This window comes from Carassius gibelio, chromosome A17 (assembly GCF_023724105.1).
Source record: "Carassius gibelio isolate Cgi1373 ecotype wild population from Czech Republic chromosome A17, carGib1.2-hapl.c, whole genome shotgun sequence".
NCBI lineage: Eukaryota > Metazoa > Chordata > Actinopteri > Cypriniformes > Cyprinidae > Carassius > Carassius gibelio.
In genome coordinates, this window is record NC_068387.1 from 16319543 (window position 1) to 16340852 (window position 21310).

General features: G+C 37.6%; 1 protein-coding gene across 1 annotated transcript; it reads right to left on the minus strand.

Annotated features, from left to right (window-relative positions):
* Positions 1-975: 975 nt before the first annotated feature.
* LOC127933350 (chloride intracellular channel protein 4) lies at positions 976-20970 on the minus strand. Its single transcript, XM_052530292.1, has 6 exons — positions 20592-20970; positions 6672-6781; positions 5345-5470; positions 4680-4786; positions 2633-2814; positions 976-2085 (listed from the first exon to the last, which is right to left on the minus strand). The coding sequence occupies exons 1-6, from the start codon at positions 20658-20660 to the stop codon at positions 1921-1923; spliced, it is 759 nt and encodes a 252-aa protein (XP_052386252.1). The 5' UTR covers positions 20661-20970; the 3' UTR covers positions 976-1920.
* Positions 20971-21310: the final 340 nt, after the last annotated feature.

Genomic DNA, 21310 nt, shown 5'->3' on the forward strand with positions numbered 1-21310 from the left:
ATTTGTCATAGCTACCAGCAGTTTATTTAATGAGAGTGTAATGGAATATGGCAAACATGCAGTGTTTTTATAGTTAATGTCAAGCCTGTTCCTTGCGTGCACAAACACCAGTCCAATCAGAAACCTACAAAGAGCAACACTTTAACATTCAGTTTCTCAAAAAAATGATTAAGGGCTGAATAGTATGGAGGGAGCATCTCTCTCTCAAAAAAGGCACACTGATGATCCCTTTAAATGCACAAAACTGAAATTAAAAAAAGTGGCCCTCGTCCAACTTCCTAATAGTGCGCCAATGATGGTCTAGTCTGTGAACTGAATCGCACACAAAAAAACTAAAACATAATTATCCCTACATTTTCACTCAACCATCCACTCCATTAATGGATCAGCTTAACAGGAGAGGAAAAAAGAAAACAAGCCCCTATGCAAACACATTCAAGTTTTCTGTTCCCACAGGGCAGCTGCTCACTCATTTCCGACAGCACAGATATATGTGTCAGTTCATTTTACTCTCATTTTGTCTATTTTAATGGCTTCTATCTTCTATTTGAGTGTTAACTCAAAGCTTAACATTTAATTTTGCTACCTTGGGAAAATGTGTAAGGCCAAGCGTGTCACTCATTACAAGTCAGTGTCATTCTTCTACATTCAGTTAATGAATGTATATAATTTGCATGTTCATTTCTGAGAACCAAAAACAGTATTTAAAATTCTCAATCACAAAAAGAATTGGAAAAAACATACGGCAACCAGTTTCTTTCATTTATCACTGTCATTAAAATATTTTTCCAAATCAGAAACTACAAGCTTTCATTCAATGCGGTTTCAACATAAAATTCAGTATTTTACTCAGAGTCTTTCATCAAAAATGGTAGACTATCTTGGTAAGGCTATCTCGGTAAGGTCTAAATAGTCATCCTTCTTTTGATAGCACAACATCTTAAAAACAATTCAACTTATTTAAATGAGAAGCTCTTTGTTCATTTAAACCATTTATTTAAAAAGAAAGACAGATAGAAAATCCCATTTGGTACTATTCAAATTGTTAAGGATACTTCATGTGAAGTGCAGGTGAATGTAGTCCTATACACAGGTGATTCATGCCATGGAACGCAGTTATGATGGTGCAGCACTCTTGATGTAAAATAATGAATCTAGAGTGAATAAGGCAGATCTATAGAATCTCTTCATGTATCTAAAGTTGCTTTTTAAGAAGTCTTTCCTTCATCAAAAGGCCACACAGGTGTTGCAAACTGACACGATATATAATGTGCCATTTTGCAAGCAACTGATGACTAATGTGTATGATATGAACTTCATATTTAAGTGTCAGCCTTCTGATATCAATGCAAGTCAATATACACTTCATTTCAAACTTCGATAAAGGGTCTTTTGAGACGTTGTGTGTTCAAAGTGCTTCACTCTCTAAAACTCACTGAAAATAAACACTGGAGCTTTCAACACTGTTCAAATGCATTTAAACAATAACGAAAAAAAAAAACTCATAGCTGTTGGCTTTGCAAGCTTAGAAGAAGCGTCTTTCATATATTAAATCCATAATAAAACAAAAAGCTGGTGAACCCACTCTTATTGCTACATAGTGTGGGTGAGAGGAATATAGATGCGTGAGTCACATGCTCACACACTATTAGCCAGCGATACACTGACAGTGTCTGGCACCTCCTGCTTTAACTAGAATGAAAAAAAAAAAGAAGTGTGAAAACAGCCTTTCGGCCACACTGAAAATGACTGATATGTCCTGAAGAGCTGTAATGGTTAGGGGGGTCATGCATTGGGGTATTTAATCAAAATAAAAGAGAAGGAAAAAAAGGAGTCCATATCTTGTTGTTTTTTTTTCTTTCCCATGTGATGAAAATAAACAGTCCCAGCACAGGGAGTGGAGTGGAGGAGATTGAGCCATTATTTGACAAGCCGCTTTGCTACATCAGCGTAGGCGATCTCAATCTCCTTGTCGCTGGCACACGTGTTGGTGAACTCCTCACGCTTGTAGGCATTGTTCAGGTACCTCCAGATGCCTGTCATGTCTTTAGGGATCTCAAAGCCTCTGTACTTCTTTGTCACTACCTGCAAGACAAAAGTGAAAAAAAGTTATTGGAACATCTTTCTACTCCGTTCCTCATGTAATCCAGAGAAGCAAGTGATTCCCTCTTCTCTTATTGTTAGATTAACAACAAAACTGTAATGCTTGGATCTAATATAATGCAACACATCAGATGTTTTTCCCCAACAGTTCCCCAAGCGTTCACTTAAGACATACTTGAATACTGTAATTCTCTATATCATGTGCACGCTTTGGATGACAGTCAGCAGGAGAAACGAGCTGAGACAAGGTATTCCTCTCAGAAAACATACAAACAAAGATAATTAAACATCTAAAATTATTATTTGGATCATTGGGATCACTAGACGAGGGCTTAAACTCATTTTTGTGAAAACCTCAAAACAGACCAAAAAATATATATTTTTTGCCTATAGCTCAAAATTAGCCTGTGCGCATTCTGACTCATTTTGCCAGCATGGGGCAAATATTAATAGATCACTTTAAATCCAAAATAATAGTATCAAATTCCAATCTGATGTGTACAGTAGGATGGCCTGTATGGCTTGTTACCTTAACAATGTGGAGTTTGGGCAGCAGGTTGCAGTCAGCCAGGGTCATCTCTTCACCATCCAGGAAACCGCGTGTGGAGGCCTTCACTTCCTCCATACTGTTGTGGTCGATCTCATCTGGCAGAGGAGAGCACAGGTACTCATCCAACTTCTGCAAGGTCTTCAGCAGTCCCCTCTCCAAACCTATGTCAATACCAGTTAAAAAACAAAAAAAAAAAAAAAAAACACACTTTAATTGTGTTCATGTCACTTTTTTTTTTTATTTATTTATTTTTTATTTATATGAACACTCCAAAAGAAATCTTAAAGCACAAATTATCCAGATTAAATTTTTAAATAGAAAAATATAAATATTTCCATTAATAAAATAGTAATAATAATAATATCAAAATTTCCTTGCAGACTGTCAGCCACTTTAAAACTTTTTTGTTTTTACATAATCACAAAAACTATACTACTTAAAGCTGCAGTAGGTAACTTTTGTAAAAATATATTTTTTTACATATTTATTAAACCATTCATTATGTCCTGACAGTAGAATATGAGACAGATAATCTGTGAAAAAAAATCAAGCTCCTCTTATTGCCATTTGCAGTTACGGACCGCTCCCGGTAAGAAACAACCAATCAGAGCTGCGGTCCGTAACTTTGTTTGTGTTCAAAATGTAGAAAAATGTATGTAATAAGCGAGTACACTATGAATCCATTTTCCAAACCATGTTTTTAGCTTGTCCTGAATCACTAGGGTACACCTATAATAAGTGTTTATATTCGGACTATTTTAGATTGCTTCGGGGGTACCGTGGCGGAGTAACCCAGTACCTTTGTGATTCTTCATAGACATAAACAGAGAGAAGTAGTTCCGGCTATGATGTTCTTCCCCAAGACGCAAGCAGTTCTGTTTATTAACTGCTAGAACGTCAAAAGTTACCTACCGCAGCTTTAATTGGAAAGATACAACCATAAGTCACAAATTATCCAATTCACTTCATTTACTGACAGAACATCAATTTCAAAATTTTTAAATATTAAAAACAAGCTTAATTAATTAAAATTACAACTGTATTGTCAAGCTACACAAAGTTAAAAACTTACTAGAAGTATTACTTCATCTTGCTGTCAAAGGGGACACATTATAAAATATATGTAATGTAATAGTATACATTAATTATAAAATATATAATTATCAATAATGTATTAATTATAAAATAATTATCAAATAATGTATACAATATAATATATAATTCACAAAATACATAGGAAGAACTGATTAATTATCGTTAAAAAGCATATAATCTGCCCTCTAGAGGGAAACAAAATATAATTGCAGTGTTTGGCTGCACTTCTGCTTAACTGCCACACAAGGGCACAATCACACTCAGGTAAAAATCAGATCCTTGCAATTCACCAACTTGGCTCTAAACTTTCAAAAAAAAAATTACAAGAATTCCCACCAGAACAAAAAGCAAAGGGGAACACTTAGGTGTGCAAACTAAAATGCTAAAGTTTGCTCTCCGTGAGAGGTGGTACATATAACCTGGCCATGTCTCCTGTATAGAGTGCTGTCTGCTAGCCTTGAGACAATGTTGACAGACTCCAGCTGGAATGAAAACGGCTGTTATCACCCACAGTCAACATTTTACTAGGGTGGAGACTCTTGAAGATAGTTTATGTTCAGGGTCACTGCCAAACTCCTATTGAGTGGAGGAGCCTTTGAGATTGTGCGGCTTTGCATCAAAAGCAAATTCCTAGTGTTTTTATCATTTTGACAACAGTTCAACACCTTATGATAAAAGTAAAGGTGCTCTTCTTTCAAAAACTTAATTGCAGGCAACAGTGTCTAGTATGGAATTTGATCTAATTGTGGCAGTAAAGCATGTTAATACACAATGTGAGACAAGACAACCATAACCAGGTCTAATCTCTCAAACTAGAGCAATAGAAAGTGTTTGTACTGTTAAACAGCTTATCAAATGTGTGATTATTCCACTGAACAATGTACATTTGGTCTTTTGTATGGAGGTGAAAGAGTGAAATCTTTCTGGTTACCCTCGTTGGCATCAGGTTTGGAATTCTTGATGAAGGCAGAGAACTTGGCAAATATATCCATCCCTGCAGTGTTGGATTCTGGGTGTCTGGCACTAAGTTTAGAGTACCTGAGTATACAAACACACAGCCATCAAATAAAATCTTTTGTTGTGTGACACTTATGTTTTTTTTTTCATTGCGAGGTACAACTTGACTCGGCACGGCTCAGTACGGTACAGGACGGTTCGCGTTAACACTGCAGTTTAGTATCTAAGAGTGGGTGGGATTATTCACATAAGAGTCATTGGAGTTTGAATTCATTCCACATCGCCCCATCAAGCTCTCGGTGGATCCACTCCTCTGCTATCAATAAGAGGAATGTCTGTATTTATTCAACAGTACTTCTTTGCTGGCTGTGCCGATTTAAATCTAGCAGTTTTGTCATGTTTGTGTCACAAGTTCAGTGACGCAGGTAGTGACGATTTTTTCCGGCCAATCTGTGATCAGCAGAGTTTACAAGTCACCGGTATGGATCACTTTGAACCTCAACTGAGGTGGTACTAGAAAAAAATACCAGGTACTGTACCCAGTGGAAAAACCTCCAAAAGTGAACCATACTGAGCCGTACCGTGGCGTACCATGCTTTGGAAAAGCACCACTAAATACACAAACACACTTTGACTTACTTTGGAGGGCAGAGGACATCCTCTAGGAACTCTTCAATCTTGTTGACATCAGTCTTGACCTCTCCATTAAAGGTGATAAAGGGAGGGTGCGTTCCTGGGGCCAGATTCTGCAGATCAGCTGGTTTTCTAGAATTATAAAATGATAATTTATAAAATGACCAAAAAAAAAAGTACACCTAAGAACTGCAAAAATGTTTTATAATTGAACTATAACAGGAGGTCAGCATGGCAGAGCCCAAAGCAATGTAATGATTTTTTTTTTTTTTTAGAATACAAGGTGAGATGAGCTGCACACTGTGGCACAATACAGGGGGTTTCCAGAGCACTCACAGCCCTTTTAATACTAATCCTCCCCCTAAAAGATTCTTCTACAGGAATATTTTTCCCCCCAAATGAAGATGTTCCTGGATATCCACAAAGGAAGACAGATGTGAAATCTGACAACACTTGAGGGTTCATGTGTCGCATGAGGCTTTGCATTCAGGAACACTCTGATCTTTCAAAACTACAACAACAGGAAATAACCTCACACCTCTGGCATGAGCACCCTATTCCGTTTGGTGGCAAGAAGGAAAGGGTAAGAAATGAGAAAGTTAACAGGAAGGCAAGCAAATAAAGCCTGCAAAAAAGAAAAGGCAAGCAAGAAGGAAAGAAAGCAAGCAAGCAAGAAAAATAATAGATGACTCAATAGTCACTCAAGTTTCACTTGATTTCATGTTAGGGTCATAAACTGAGCTCATCACTGTCTCTGGTACAGACTCATAAAACACTGACTGAAGACCAGATGTGGATACAGGTGTGGAAGCGCTCTTCAAATAATCATTTAATCTCTCTCTCTCTCTCTCTCTCTCTCTCTCGCACACACACACACACATCATAGATTGATGTGAATAGGTTTAAATATTAGAGCATATACTGTGTCAGTAAGATTTAAAAAAAAAAAAAAAGGATCAAAATAAAGGAATCTGTCAATATTGGCACCTGGGCGCAAGATAAAGCATCATCACTGCTGCCTCACTGTCACACTAGTGTCTTAAATTCCTCAGTGAAATACTTGAACACGCTCACACACACCATCACAGACAACTGCGAATGCCTAAGACTGATAATGAAAATTAATATCTGAGATGACTGAAAATGAGATTCACCAACACACACACACACACACACACTATGCCCACATTATTTGCCATCTAAAAGACACAAAAAACAAAGTGTTTTGTTTTCCAAACAAAGACCATATTTTATGTCCCCATGTAAGGTTTTGTCAGATTTAAGTCACTTTTAAGGGAAATTCTGCTCACAAACTGTGACCATTCACACAGACCTCTTAAGGTCCACAGTGGTGACATTGAAGACCACTCCCTTCAGCCACAGGATCATGAAGAGACGCTGAGAAAATGGACAGTTGCCGATACTCTCTCCATCACTGCCCGCCTGGAAGAAAAAGAAAAATGTTAGTCTGACTTGAGAAATCAGTAAAACTGTCATCATTCCAACGTGTTGCTCCACAACAGCTGCTAGAAAAGCAGCAAACATTTTGCTATCCCAGGGTTATTACCGTACATCTCTGTACCATCACTGAGAGAGTATATATCAGATTACAGCCAGAGAAAACAACTAAACCACATCTAGAAAGATAACGGACAAAGAATCACTTCTCCTTACTGAGATTTATTTGACAGAAGACTAACATCTCAAATTAACCTAGCTTCAAAACACAAAACCAACATTAAGAGCAGAAGGCCAGCTCTTAAAAACATGTCGGCCATTTCCACTTTCCATAAATCTGTCATAACCCACTGGGCACTGAAAGCTACAAAAGTGTACATGAACAGTGTTCTTTTAAAGTGCCCCTATTATGCCATTTCCAGTATTGCCTTTCATGCAGTGTTTAATGTATGTGAATGTATACAATCTGCAAAGTTGTAAAGCCAAAAGTGCATTATAAATGGTTATTGTTTCCCAAAATAAAGAATCGACGCTGTACAGCCTAAATGAGTCGAATCCCACTTCCATGACAGCTATACATCACAAGGTAACACATTTGCAGAATTCCCACCCATGTTCTATGTTGGCCGGCTGTGAACAATTTGACCCTGCCCACAAACATGTCTTTACTTTTCCAATCTCTGGGAGTTCACAGTGGGATTCACAAACCGTTTACTCTTGAAAAATGGCTCAGTACCCAGTTTATTTGGACCAGCTGACTCCACTGAATCACAACCTGTTAAGTATGATAAATAATAGATGTTTAAATTGAATCGAATGTGCAAAATACAGAACTATTGCAATGGGAATTTCGAACACGCACTGTACACGGTACACCAATCACAACAGACTGGGCCATCTGACCAATCTGTGCAAAGTACGCTTACGAAAACGACGGTTTTAGAGAGACTGCTTCGGGTGAATCGTTAGAGAGTCGATGGAAAATTGGGTGATATTAAATGCATATGTGGAGAAAACAAAAAGCGTTTTTTGCATGCAATCCTATTGTAGGAGACTTCCAAAATGGCATTACAGGGAGAATTTAATCCTGAACACCATCCAGAGATCCTGAAAAAAAGTACACAAAACCTGACTATATACATATCTATGTACAGAGCATACATTTATTCAGTTAGTTAAAAATGTACAACAGTGGAGTACTGAAGAGAATGGAATTTGGCTAGCTGTGTGATTTTGTGTGAGCCTGTCCTATTATGCACATTTCATTAATTAGGGAATTGGTGGAGTGCCCCTTTAAAACTTTCAAAGCACGTTTGTAAGTAAATTAATTCTTTAGCAATGTAAGCCTTTATAATGCCAGTAAATCTTTCTTTCTGAAGTGCTAGCATAGCAAATGTGTGAACATTTTTTGCAAGACATGAATTCCACAGTGGAGATATCACCATCCTCCTCCACCGCATCTCTCGGCTGAATACCAAACTTAGTGTGAACTCCAACACATAACAGACCATCTCTCCATTAGCCCTCCACTAATCTCCAGAAACAAGATGCTTATGACTCAGAGAATAACAGAGATGTTCCTGTGCGTTTCAGCTATTTAGATTCAGCTAATGAAGCAATGAGCTGACACTGAGACTGACCTGACCAGACAGAAACCGGTGTTCTGTACCAAAACCTATTGAGCTGCCCCATAGGGAGCAGGTTAAACAACGCTTGATGAAAAAATGCACAGACTTCTTCATGCTGCCTTTTAAAACGGCTTGTTTTGGCCAAACTACCATCATTTTTTCAGATGAATAAAAATTATACAAGAACAGCATTTATATGAGAAAACCCCGTTTACTTAAAAAAAAAAAAAATAATGTATGCTTAAGCAAACTGCATTATTCTTCTCTATAATGCCTATATTAAAATCATCTGAGAGTCAAGCTACCTGTGCATTTTGTGTAAAGCGTTACAAATCTCAAATGAAATCTCTTGAGGCAGTTTCCTATTTAGGCAGTAGGAATAGAGGCGGCTTTTGGAACAAAGCTAGGGAGAAAATATCATTATTAAGACAACGATAAGAAAAATCATTACCTTTTATTGGATGAAACCCATTCTGTACCATTTAAGGAAGGCATTACACAATCATAAACGGTCTGTTCTGGATCCTAGCACATTCTCAGAGTTCAATAAACCTAACAGAGAAGCACTGATATCTGAATCAGCTTTTTTCCCTCAGCGGTGCATTGTTGTTAGCTCTCGTGTTATCTGGTTTCGCACACTGAACAGAATCCAGCAGTAAAGAACAGAAGACTTTGTTCTAGAGAGTTCACGCTCTCGTGCTCTTTCATTCTTCCTCCATCTCTCCCCCGTCCAGGCACCCTGCTGGGATCTCTTGTTCATACACTTTCCTCTCTCTCTGTGGTAAACAAAAGCTTTGATCTGTGTAGCGGGTCTTTCTGCAGTTGACTCAGGGTTCATTTTCGGTGGCTTCTCTTGTTAAAATGTGCTGGTGCCCCTTTACATAATACATTCATTCACTCACATACTCAAAATAAAACTACGGTCATTCTGGGAAAGAAAATGGGCATTATTCAAGAAGGGGAGAAAGAGTCCGAGATTTAATGAGTCAAGATGATTCAGTGACTTCTGGATTTTACCCAATGAAAGATGGTCACTGTAAGAGGGTGTGGGAAGAGTCTGTCTCACAGGGTCAGGACAACTGTTTCCATAGAGACACACAGATGTAGTGTCTGTCCTGTGGAGTTCAGCCTATTAGTGCTGACAATAGACCACACAAAACAACTTCTGTTACACAAAAACACAGCCAAGAACTGTGGAAAAAAACAAAAACCCTTACAAAATATTGCTTTTAAAAAAGCTGCTTCGCTTTGTGCTTACAGTGTTTGCCTTAAAACTTCAACAGAAATTAAGCTTCGATTGAAATGAAATCCTTATTTCTCTGCATAATGCATATACTGTCTACAACCCAAACAAATATAAATTATTAAGTCCTTTAATACCAGTTGACAAGCAATAACTCAAAGTTGGTTGAGAAAATCTGTAGAGCTGTACTCTAGACAAAGGCTATTTTACAAACCTAAAATTATACAGAAGGCAAAATAAGGAGGGCATATAAATAGGATTATTACATACAGTTGCTTATATTCATCATCGAGGCTTCATTTATATCAAAAACGGTGATACGGTTTAATTTTATTATAGTTTGTAATAACGGGTTTCTATTTTGATACATTTTTAAATAATCATTCCTGTGATTTTTATTTTTGCTGTTTTCCAGCAGTCATCACTCCAGTCTTCAGTATCACATGATCCTTTTAGACATTTGAATATGCAGATTTGGGGATAAAAAAAAAAAAACATTTCTTATTATAATCAATGTTGATGAAAACTGTTATTGAAAGCTGTGCTGCTAAATAAGTCTTGTAACATCATAAACACCTTTAAATTGATCGAAAGTGACAAGTTCTGAAAAAAATTAATGTATAAAAAAATGATTAATAATATATTTATATATTACCCCATTCTCTACATATTACAGGTAAAATATCAAAGCATTCCTGAGTGACTGTCATTATCCAGCCTCAGTACTCCAGTGATCAAAGTAATGGAAAAACTGCGGACTTAGCAATAATCATTCATCATGCTTAAGTGATTTATTTTCTACAAACATCAGAATCATAGGCTCTGTTGTCTAAAGACAACCCCATTCAAATTTAGAAAAGGTGAAAAATTGATAAAGCAGAAATGGTTTATCATAGAGGCTACAAACGGAGGATGGTGTTGGAAGTTGGAACAGTACTAATAGCCTGCAGGTCACCACAGCTGTGGATTCCCCAGGGTGTTTTTACTCATCTGCTCCATTTAGCAGACAGCAAACAGCCTCTTTTTACACAAAGAGGTTTAATAATAAGACCAATTGTTTGTATTAATGAGAGATACAGATAGAAAAACTCAAATCAATTTAAGAGAATATGGATTTAATTATTAACGGATTAGAAACCAACTCAGTTACTTTTGAATCAAATTTTATAAAAGAAGCTTATTTACGGACTACAACTTTATATAGCCTATAGCAAAGCCATAAAACGACAAAAAGTATGACAGGAACACAAGTGTGGCAGCAGCAGGTGGGCTTTCACAGACTAGAGAGGATTCTCTCCAGTTTACATGATAAGCCCCCTTCTGTCTTAATTTCTCCCCTTTTTGTGTTTCTACTCCACTTCTCACTCACGTCCCCCTCTGTAAGGCCTCCGAGGACGGTGGGGAGGGGAGCAGAATATATTCCAGAAATGTCTGGCATGGGGTGTTGAGTGAGGGTTCTGTGACGTCGTCTGAGGGTAAGAATTTCCTCTCAGAGTCAGACAGCTGCTCACATGTCCAGTCTTACATTAAAACCCATTCAATCGGACTAAAATAACTAGCTACACAACACACCACTCAGATCTAAAGACAATGAAACGTCTGTGTGGTGTGTTTTTATCAGCCAATTTTGTACAGAACTGATGTTGTCCCCTTAAAATAGGAAATGACGTTTGAAAGATGCCCACGGTCAAAAAAAAAAAAAAGAACAGCAGCAATGTGTTTGGGAGTCTGTTTTCCATAGATGTTGCTCTCCATACACAACTCTCTATTCAGAGAGAGGTCTCGCATTCGCAGATCCATATGGATGACTCTCCAAACACAAACAGAACGCTTTTGTTGAACACCTCTTAAAAACACACTGGGAGCCTCCAAAAGAAAAAAAGGGAAAAACAGATGGCAGTCTAAAGGAAATGAAGGACAGGATATGTACCTTATATGGCAATACAGCAACCTCGAAAAAAAAGAAATTTGGAAAACCTATTCCAAAAGAATTACCAAACAGAGTTAAAATATTTGATTCATTTCCAAAATGTTTTTAAACAGTCTGTTGAATGTTTAGTATGATGATTCAGTCCCTGAAAATCTTTTTCCCCCCCTGATTGAATAAAATGAAAAACAATTGTTAAAACAATTAACAAATGCACATAAAGTACTACATACATTTTTTATATATACAGACAATATTGTTTGTGTATCAATGCATTTACTGATGAAAAAAAATAATATTGTGAAATATTATTGACGTGTAAAAGAACGGTTTTCTATTTAATATATTTGAAAACGTAGTTTATTCCTGTGATGGCAAAGCTAAATATTCAACAGCCATTACTCCAGTGTTCAGTGTCACATGTTCCTTCAGAAATCATTCTAAAGCTTATTTGGTGCTGGAGAAACATTTGTGACCCGTCTTGGCAAAAGGAGTCATTACGCATGGGCTAATTTTGAGCTAAAGGGAAAGAGAGTGAAATATTTAGATTTTTAGTAGATTTTGAGGTCGTCACAAAAATTAGTTTATTACGCCCTCGTCCAATGCTCCAAACAATAATTTTAAAGGTTTAATTACCTTTATTTACATGTTTCGGAGAGGAGTACCTTTTCTCCACACGCTTTTCACGCTGACGGTTATCCAATGCATAATATACAGAATTACATTAAGTATTCACGCAAACATAATTGGTTATGTCTTAAAGGGGTCATTTTATGCTGCTAAAAATAACTATTTTGTGTATTTGGTGTAATGAAATGTGTTTATGCAGTTTAAGGTTAAAAAAAAACCCCATTATTTTCCATATACTGTACATTATTGTTCCTCAATGCCCTGCCTTCTGAAACGTGTCAATCTTTACAAGGCTCATCGGTCTGAAAAGCACCGTGCGCTCTGATTGGCCAGCTATCCAGCGCGTTGTGATTGGCCAATCAATTTGTGCGGGCTTGAGAATGGGGCGGCCGGCGGATTCTATAAAGGAAAGTCCTTTGGGCTTGCGGCAACCACATGTGATGACCCTGGGCTGGACTCCGCTTCGTCCACGGTGCAAAGTTGATGTATTTCCTCAGCGACCAGCACAGATCAGCTCCAGGCATGATGAAGCAGATATCGTCCTCTCTTGGAAGGCCAAACAAAGTAGTTTTGCTTTCACCGTGAAACACACAGCGTCTATACGACATGGCGCCGGTGGCAACAACAATACTACAACGAGAATAAAACATATGCCTTCTTTCTTTGCGTGAACATCTGGGTGGCGTTAAGCAAATCTTCCCACATAGTGACGTAGAGATGTGGGGGCGTTAGAATGAGCCGTTTTGGGAAGTGTGATTGACTCTTAACTTTAACTAATATTTCCTTAGATTTGAGACTTTAGTCTTTGCAACTTTACAAATCTTCTTTATGCACCAAGAGCTTGTAACACTCCAAAGAGAAAGGAAAGATTTAAATCGCGTCATATGACTGTTGGGGAAGAACATCTGATGTGTAACATTATATTAGATCCGTGCATTACACTAGGTCTTAATATAGGCCATCTCAATGTTAATCTAACAATAAAAGAGAAGAGGGAATTACTTGCTTCTCTGGATTTAACTACTCTTGTAATTTTAATAAATCAATTTATTTGAAATTGACAGACTAAAGGGATTTTTACATTTGATTATTTATTTTTCTTACTCGAATGCTTTTGCTTATTGTAAAATGAAAAAGGTCATGCATCTTGTTTCTTTCTTATATTTGTTTTTTTTTTTGCATCTGTTCTTATTTATAATAAAGAAAATAAAAAGGCTATATTGTTATTATTAATACTATAATTATTATTAAGAAAAGAACTGGAGGAAAAATGCAACTTTGCTCTGCGATTTTGCTTTGGAGCCTTCAGAAAACTTGATTAGATTTTTCTCAAAATTGACTTTGATGACTATCAACATCAAACGGTTGATAGTTCAATGTTGAAAACAGCTGTGCTGCTTAAAATGTTTTTGCATAATCATTTTCAGGATTCTTTGATCAACAGCATTTATTCAAAACAAAGGTAACGGTCACTTAAACGGTAACTTTATTCAAAAGATAAAATGTATATTTGTTTTAGTTTTGAATGATAGTTTGTAATATAAAAATATAGTTACATTAAACTTTTTAAAATCCCTATTTAGAAAACATTTTCAAAGCAAATAAATGTAATCAGGGTTTATCTTAAGTATCATCGAAAGGTTTCCAGATAAGCTTGTGAACATGCTGAACAAAGTCACGCTCTTTTATATCAAGCTCAGGTGGATGCAAAGTGTTTTTAATAAACAACAACTCTCACTCCATCTCTCTTTCAGCCCTCCGTTGTTAGGCCACACTGTGAGATTCCCACAGGACAGAGACGTGTGTGTGTGTGTGTGTGTGTGTGTGAGAAGGTGGGGCTGAGGGCTAGTGCCTAGCAGACTAAATTTAGAACTCCAAACAGCCAAACTCTTCACAATCACAACTTGCTCATTCTCCAGCCCCTTTTGCACGATCTGGCCATGATGTTGCCTTATAAGGAAGGAGGGAAAAAGAAGGAAGGAGAAAGGGAAAGAATAAGACATACAGACTCAGGGAGAAAGAAGGATATCCCATTTGAAAGAAACATACTGAAACATTTATTTTTCAAATGACGATCACGTCAGACAATCGATGATTTCATGTATTTCTATTTTTTTTTATTTATTGCTTTTAGTCATCACTTCGGCCTGCATGCCTGCTGATACTTAGGCATGATGAGAAGAAACACCACCTAGTCACGTCAATCTACTTCTGTTCTTTTCTTTTCCATTGAGAGTTTCGTGTTCTGAGTTTTGTAACGCAGTGTCTCAGAGTCTGACCTCGAGTGCCCACCTAAAACTACAACCAGCCCACAGCTCCGTGTCTTCAGACAACTTCCAACCACGGGCTTCCCTAGACATCACTTCAACGACTATTGAACTTCTGGCCATTTAGAAACCTCGGGAAACCCCCTTTTCAGCCTTTGACCTGATTACAATGTACTCCTCTCACACTTGAAGAATTGTATTGGTCTCTGAGGCACTACTCTTCAATGGTTTAGGTCTTTTTTTAACCAACCATAAGATCAGTGTATGTATTGGACAAAATACTTCCTCTACCACTCCTCTGTCTTGTGGTGTTCCACAGGGCTCTATTCTTGCTCCAACTCCGTTTGTTATTCATACACTGCCTATAGGTTTGATTTTTCAGAAATATGGAATTTTTCATTTATATGCAGATGATGTTCAGTTGTATCTCACCCCAATATAATTTTTTTTGTATGCACAAACATGCATATATCCAGCTTTCAACTTTCAGAATTGTTTATGGTAATCAAATACATCTTTAATTTGTAATGAACATGAAATAATTATTTTAAAACACATTAAAGAGAGCTGAAAGTACAACACTTTAATAGCATTTGAGCAAAAGCGAGGAAGATATATAGACATTAAAATAAATTGTTGGCATCTGAATTCTGCATGTTTCCAGATGCAGACCTCCTGCATAGCACTGTTTGTGCGAACATTCCTCCTAACACAAAAGCAGACTCCAGACTGCTGACTCACGGCCACGCTTCCAGCCAGTCATTGGTCAACACTCGCACGCTCACATCAATGGACACATGCAGAGTCTTACCTGACCTACACCACAGACTACACAATATGGCACCAGCTGAATAAACAAGTGTTTTTCAAATGAACAAAAAACAGTTTTTTTTTGTTCAGGAGACGAGAGCCAATCAGCTATGATATTCGACAAGACTAAACACACGCAGATCAAGGGCAGAATCTAAGAAGGTTAATACAGCCATAGGAAAATTACTCCTGCTAGCAGAACCTGGTCGAATTTGCCTACATTTAACATTTAAAATGAAATTCAAATGATGGCAATGCTACAGATGTCATCCTACAGTGGCATTCAATGTCATAATGGCAATTGCACATCCACACAATCCTGTTCAAGCCCTGCGAGGAAATCAGACCACGTTGACACAGCTCCATATGCTCTTGGCACATGGATGCAAAAGTTAGTCTCACACAAACAAACTCATAATATCTATTTTAGGTCTCATGTAACTGGCTATTTATGGAAGATTTAACCTATGGTTAATCCAGTTTTGAAAATTTTCCTCTTTATGCATCTGGCCCAAGCTAAACTCCCTCCACATCCACATCTACACATCATGTTATGCATAAATAATATCAAACAAATGCATCCAGTCATGCAGGATCAAGTTACACAGTCTGCAGGCACACAGGTGTGCGGTTTTGTAAATGAGATGCACCCCACAACAACAGAACAACTGAAAATAATTTGCTAGTGCTTCTTCTGCTATCTTTACCTTCTAAATAAATACTGAACAATAAATATTTAATAAGGGTTTATATACATGCATACATACATACATACATACATATATATATATATATATATAAAACTTTGGCTGAATTGTGCAGCCCTACAAATAATTTTTTTTCTTAATATAATATAAACTCTTCCATATAAAATTAATATAGTGATTTAAATATTTAATAATTGATATTTCATAATTCATAGCCACAAAGCTTCTCATTTAATTAAAGTTGAAGGGTGTTCCTGGTGAAAAAATATTTTACACCCAAACATCCTACTGTACTCTACTACAGCAGACAGAATGGGTGACTCAGGAGGGGCACCAGACACAAACTTTTAATTGGTTTGAAAATAAAAGTAATGCCCACACATAAAACCAGACCAAGAGGACACAAAAGAGCACCAAACAAAAGGTTGAAGCTTCACCACGATAGCTCACTATACGAAGATGACTGCATTGCAGCTTTCTGGTCAGATGAGCCGTCAGTGAACGTGACTGGGTGAAGGACGAAAAGAGAGAGGAAAGGAGGGGGTGAGAGAGTTTGTGCATGTCTTTTGTCCTTCAGGCTGTTCAGTAAGGACAGATCTCATGCAGTGAAGGCATTTGACTCTGGTGTCCTAAAAGCCAAGAATGTTTCCATGTCTGTCTGTTGTAATAATCCTATCTCACTGTCTGTATGCAAACAGGAACACACACAAACTTTCTCCAATCCATAAACAAATTCATGGCCATTTCCTCACCAATCATTGGATGCATTTAAATGTCTGTGTTTATCTAAGATCCTATTTTGGCAGCTGATTACAGACTGAATTGCATATTTAACACCCTGGAATTGGACTGAAAAATCCTGACCGCTAGTTTGGCTTAAAAATGAAAGCTGTAAGAGATGAAAGGACACTCTGAGCTGTGCCATGATCCTTCTCCAAAGCTCTGTGCTAGTCTCACGGTTTTGACAGACATGATGCGGTTTACAGCACAATTGGTCTTAGCCTATGAACTCCACATGAATATAAAAAAAAAGATAAAACTAAATATTTCACAAGTCAGCCCATCCTGTTTTTTTGTCAAAGCAGCCAAGAGTTCCTTCAAAAATACATGCAATGCTAAAAAAAAAAAAAAAAAAAAAAAGGCCAAACTATGGCCTCTAATTCATAAGCAGTGATTAAACTATAACTCTGCTGTCCGCAGTGAACAATTGCGAACATCAGCTTAAACAAAAATCAAACTAGAGACAAAACACTGAGGTCATCTGACTCTGCACGCAGCATAAGCAATAATTAATCTAAAGAGCCAATCAAAGCAGAGCAAGGGTTACTGCGGTTGCATCATCAGCACCTGGACTGTGTAAAGCACCTGAGTGACAGTATCCTTCTGCAGAGTAAACATTACCACTGTCACATGGTGATCAGACCTAGTTTTGACCCTGTACTGACACTGAGGTAGAGAATTGGGTAGATCATGAATGATCTGTACAATTTGAAGAAAATTACTTGCCAAGCCTCTACAAATGTCTGGTCTCAAAACACAACTCTGTCCAACCTTTAAAAGATTTCTTGACAATTTTATATTGTTCCAAGTGAAAATTATAAATCCTCAAGTTGCATGGTCTGAGCATAATTAAAGGCATGTAGCATAAATGCTGAAGAACAAGTTACTCATCAACCTTTAATACCTTGTTTTAATCTCCAACCGTATGCATGAGCAATACGAATAACAATATTTGCCTTTGTAAGTCCTTTTAAATTAGGCTTGCACATATTATAAAACTAAATATCCAGTACTGATAAAAATTCAGCCGATAACCAAGTGTATCATGCATTCCATTTCCTACTCTAAATCTCTATGATTAACCACACTTCCAGATGTTGACTTGAATGGGTGCATTTCAGTGAAAAAACAAAATAAGCCTCACATTCAATAACCATGAGAACTGCAAATCCTTGCTCTGCTGCATCATACTCCAGAGAAGTCACATTAATTTATGAGACACTGATCCCATTAAAGCTCTGAGGCTGATCTCTCAATCTCAAATCCATTAGAGAACATGGAGGATATATGCCTAGCTAAGAGAAACACAAAGACTTCTAAACCAGCAAGTGCTGATCTGATTCAGACACACAGGAATGTTTTCAGACTCTTTTTGAACTGTATCGTACACCAACACAAGTGCAGAGTGCTTTAGCGCAATCAAAGTAAAAATCTAAATCTCCACGTGGTAAAGATGGCCAGCAGGTGCGGCTCTACAGAGGGAGGGAGATGACTGCATTATCAGCCGCCAACAGGGGCAAGGTTTGCCTGGTTTCTATGGCAACAATGGGGCTGGTCCTGCTGTGATGTTGTGCATGAAGAAAAGGTGGTACACACATGCTGTTAATTATGAATGAGAGAGACATAAAACAACAGAAAGGGAGGGAGAGAGGTCACCATTATCTTTCTGCTGCAGTGTGTGCACTTTCAAACATATAAAATGAACCTCTTTACCCAGGTGCCATAGAAACTAAACGCAAACAGTGCAAGTGTCACTGCAGCTCATCTGATATCAGCGGTGTCTGTCAGAGCTGCAGGAGGGTGACCTGCGCCCTCTCTTCATGCCGTTCCACATCAAAGCCACAACAGCAGGAGAACTCTTTTATTCCTGCTCATGCTCTAATGTTTGATGCTGATTCACTATGTAATGATCAGGCAACACTGCTGGGTGGTCAAGCCGAACCTAAAATCACAACCCCAGTAATAGGAGACAATCATTTCCTGACTAACCCATTCATTAAAAACTCATCAACGGAGATCCATATCACTGAGGACTAGATCATGTTACCACACCAATATTCTTCTGCACTTCATACAGTATGCATTCTTAAAAAAGGGCATGAGAAAGACAGAAGGATGGACACTTTATAATAAAAATTTGAGTTGTGTGCATTTTGAGTATTAATTAGAACCCATCTAAATGTTTCTGTACTTATAAACATTGACAAAATTCCCACAAATGCTCTCTAAAGTGACCATATCCTTATATTAATGGTGTTTATATTCAAAACTTATTACAACTTTAAAACATTATTTCATATACATTTTATAATATAATGTTTCATTCATATATATATATATATATATATATATATATATATATATATTCATATATATATATATATATATACACACACACACACAAATTGAACAATCAATCTGTTCGAAACCAAAGCCCATATTTAAAATACAAGTCTCTTCTAATGTTTTGTAGGGTCACTTCACAACTTCCAAAAAGAGCTGACCTATACAAGTGCCTTCTAACGTGACAAACTGCTGTAATGTTCATTGAATTATTAATTACAGTCCATTTAATACAGCGACGGCATCCTTTAATTAAAGGCTCAGGAATCATACACGCCTGGTAAGCATTTTCAAGCCTGAGGTCCAAAGTCATCCGAGCTTCAATGCACAAGGAGTTTGGTAATCATGTGGGTTGGAGAGGAGAGCTTGTTGCACACTTCCAAAAAGATCTCAGTCCCCAAACATCCACTGTTAGGAGCCCCCTCCTCTTTCTGTAACTCCCTCCCCTCCTCCACTTCCCTTCTCACCCCCCTTTCAGTCTTTTGGGAGTTTTCCCGCTCTGCCTGGCAGAAGGCCTTTGGAGGGAGAGAAAAGAAGAGAAAAGGCAAGAAGACAAAAAGAAAACAGCAGGGTTCCAGCAATGGAAAGGAATTTGAATAATTCCAGATTGATTACTCAAAGATCCAGGGAAGGGCCGGATTCCTTAGCTTCAGTTTATGTTGGAAATGACGAAGAGTTTAATCTTAAGGACCAAACCAACAACAACAACAAAAAAATGTATCCTAACACCATCTCAGGGTTAAGATATAAAACTCTGTTATGTCCTTTCAAAGGGTATCAAATACAACATCCTTTCTTAATAGAAATATCTCTTGCAGAGCACATTTAGGCTCTTTTTGGCTCAGTTTAATGTAACTTAAGTGTGGGTAACTGTATCCTGGACTGGACGGATGTCCCGCAGTCGGGATTGGGAACTGCAGACGTGGGCTACATTGTTGTCGGAAACCTCTTCTTAAACCCGCGTGCTTCGTGCATCTGTCTGAGGGAGTAAAATCTTTCCCTTTATTTTTTGTTCCATTTAAATCATAAGAATATAAAAGGAGCAGCACATAGATATTGGGTAATACTGAGAAAACGCATCCACCCGTCTGACATTCACATGGACAATGTCATCATTCACTCTTAATGCAAAACACAACGGCTGAATCCAATTTATGACACTGTTTTAGACATACTGCGGGTTGATGTGGTCGCTTTGACTGAATAATTTATTTATAAAGAGAAAATATAATTATGACTCCAATTACAACAGAAGCCTGTAGTTTGGGAGGTGCAGTGTGAACGTTTAGGTATCGGTCAACATCATTTACGTTTATCGTATTTTTTTAAACATATATTGAAAGCAAAAGGTGACAATGTGTATCTTTCAGTCAAAATATCGTCCGTTCACAAACGAACGTTATTTTGTGAGCACCATCTCTTTTATATTCTCTTAAATTAGTTTTTAGTCAGGCTCTTACCTTCACAAAAAGCTCGATGACGGGTTCGTTATCCCCCTTAACACCGTTCTGAGGTACCGAGAGAGACATCCCCAACTTTTGCCTTTACACGGACGCGTTCACAACAACAAACCTCGGTTTCTTCACTTTGGCACAAAAAAAGTTTTCCCTTCACGCCTCCCTCTTTCTCGAACCGAGTTCTTCGAGCAAAAATACCACTCTGCAGTTTTTCCAAGCACAAACGAAATGCGGAGTCTGTTAAAATAAAAATAAAATGAACGTTTTCTGTCCACGAGGTTCAGCTGACTAGAAAACACATCACTGAAAAAACCCGTCCGCTATTTCTCCTCCTCTACTGCGCTGGATGGCGACGAAAATACGGGAAAATCTATTGGAGTATTTAAGGCGGTGATGTCATGCGCAGAGGGAACGGAACGGAACGGGCGCGAGCGCGAGCCGAACACGTATGGCGCGCGCAGAATCAGTACAGCTTCCTGAATTGTTTTTTTACTACTGCTAATTTGTAGAGAAACGTTATGACTCGCATTATTAGTACAGTACTAGTCATGTTATACGGCTACTAAAAATGCGTTTACCCACAGATATATTTACCCCTAAATATTCATAAATATATTTAACCTAATAATTTATCATATTATATAATAGTATAGAATATTTTTGCGGACAACTGGGTGGCTTGGATATTATTTTTATTATTTGTAATGTTTTGATTCATCCCA

Excerpts from the sequence above, each read along its gene's own strand:
- LOC127933350 (XM_052530292.1), bottom strand. The coding sequence starts at position 20,660 with ATGTCTCTCTCGGTACCTCAGAACGGTGTTAAGGGGGATAACGAACCC. Across the intron at positions 5,471-6,671 it reads ACCACTGTGGACCTTAAGAG|AAAACCAGCTGATCTGCAGA; the intron begins GTCTGTGTGAAT and ends TTATAATTCTAG. Across the intron at positions 4,787-5,344 it reads GATGTCCTCTGCCCTCCAAA|GTACTCTAAACTTAGTGCCA; the intron begins GTAAGTCAAAGT and ends TTGTATACTCAG.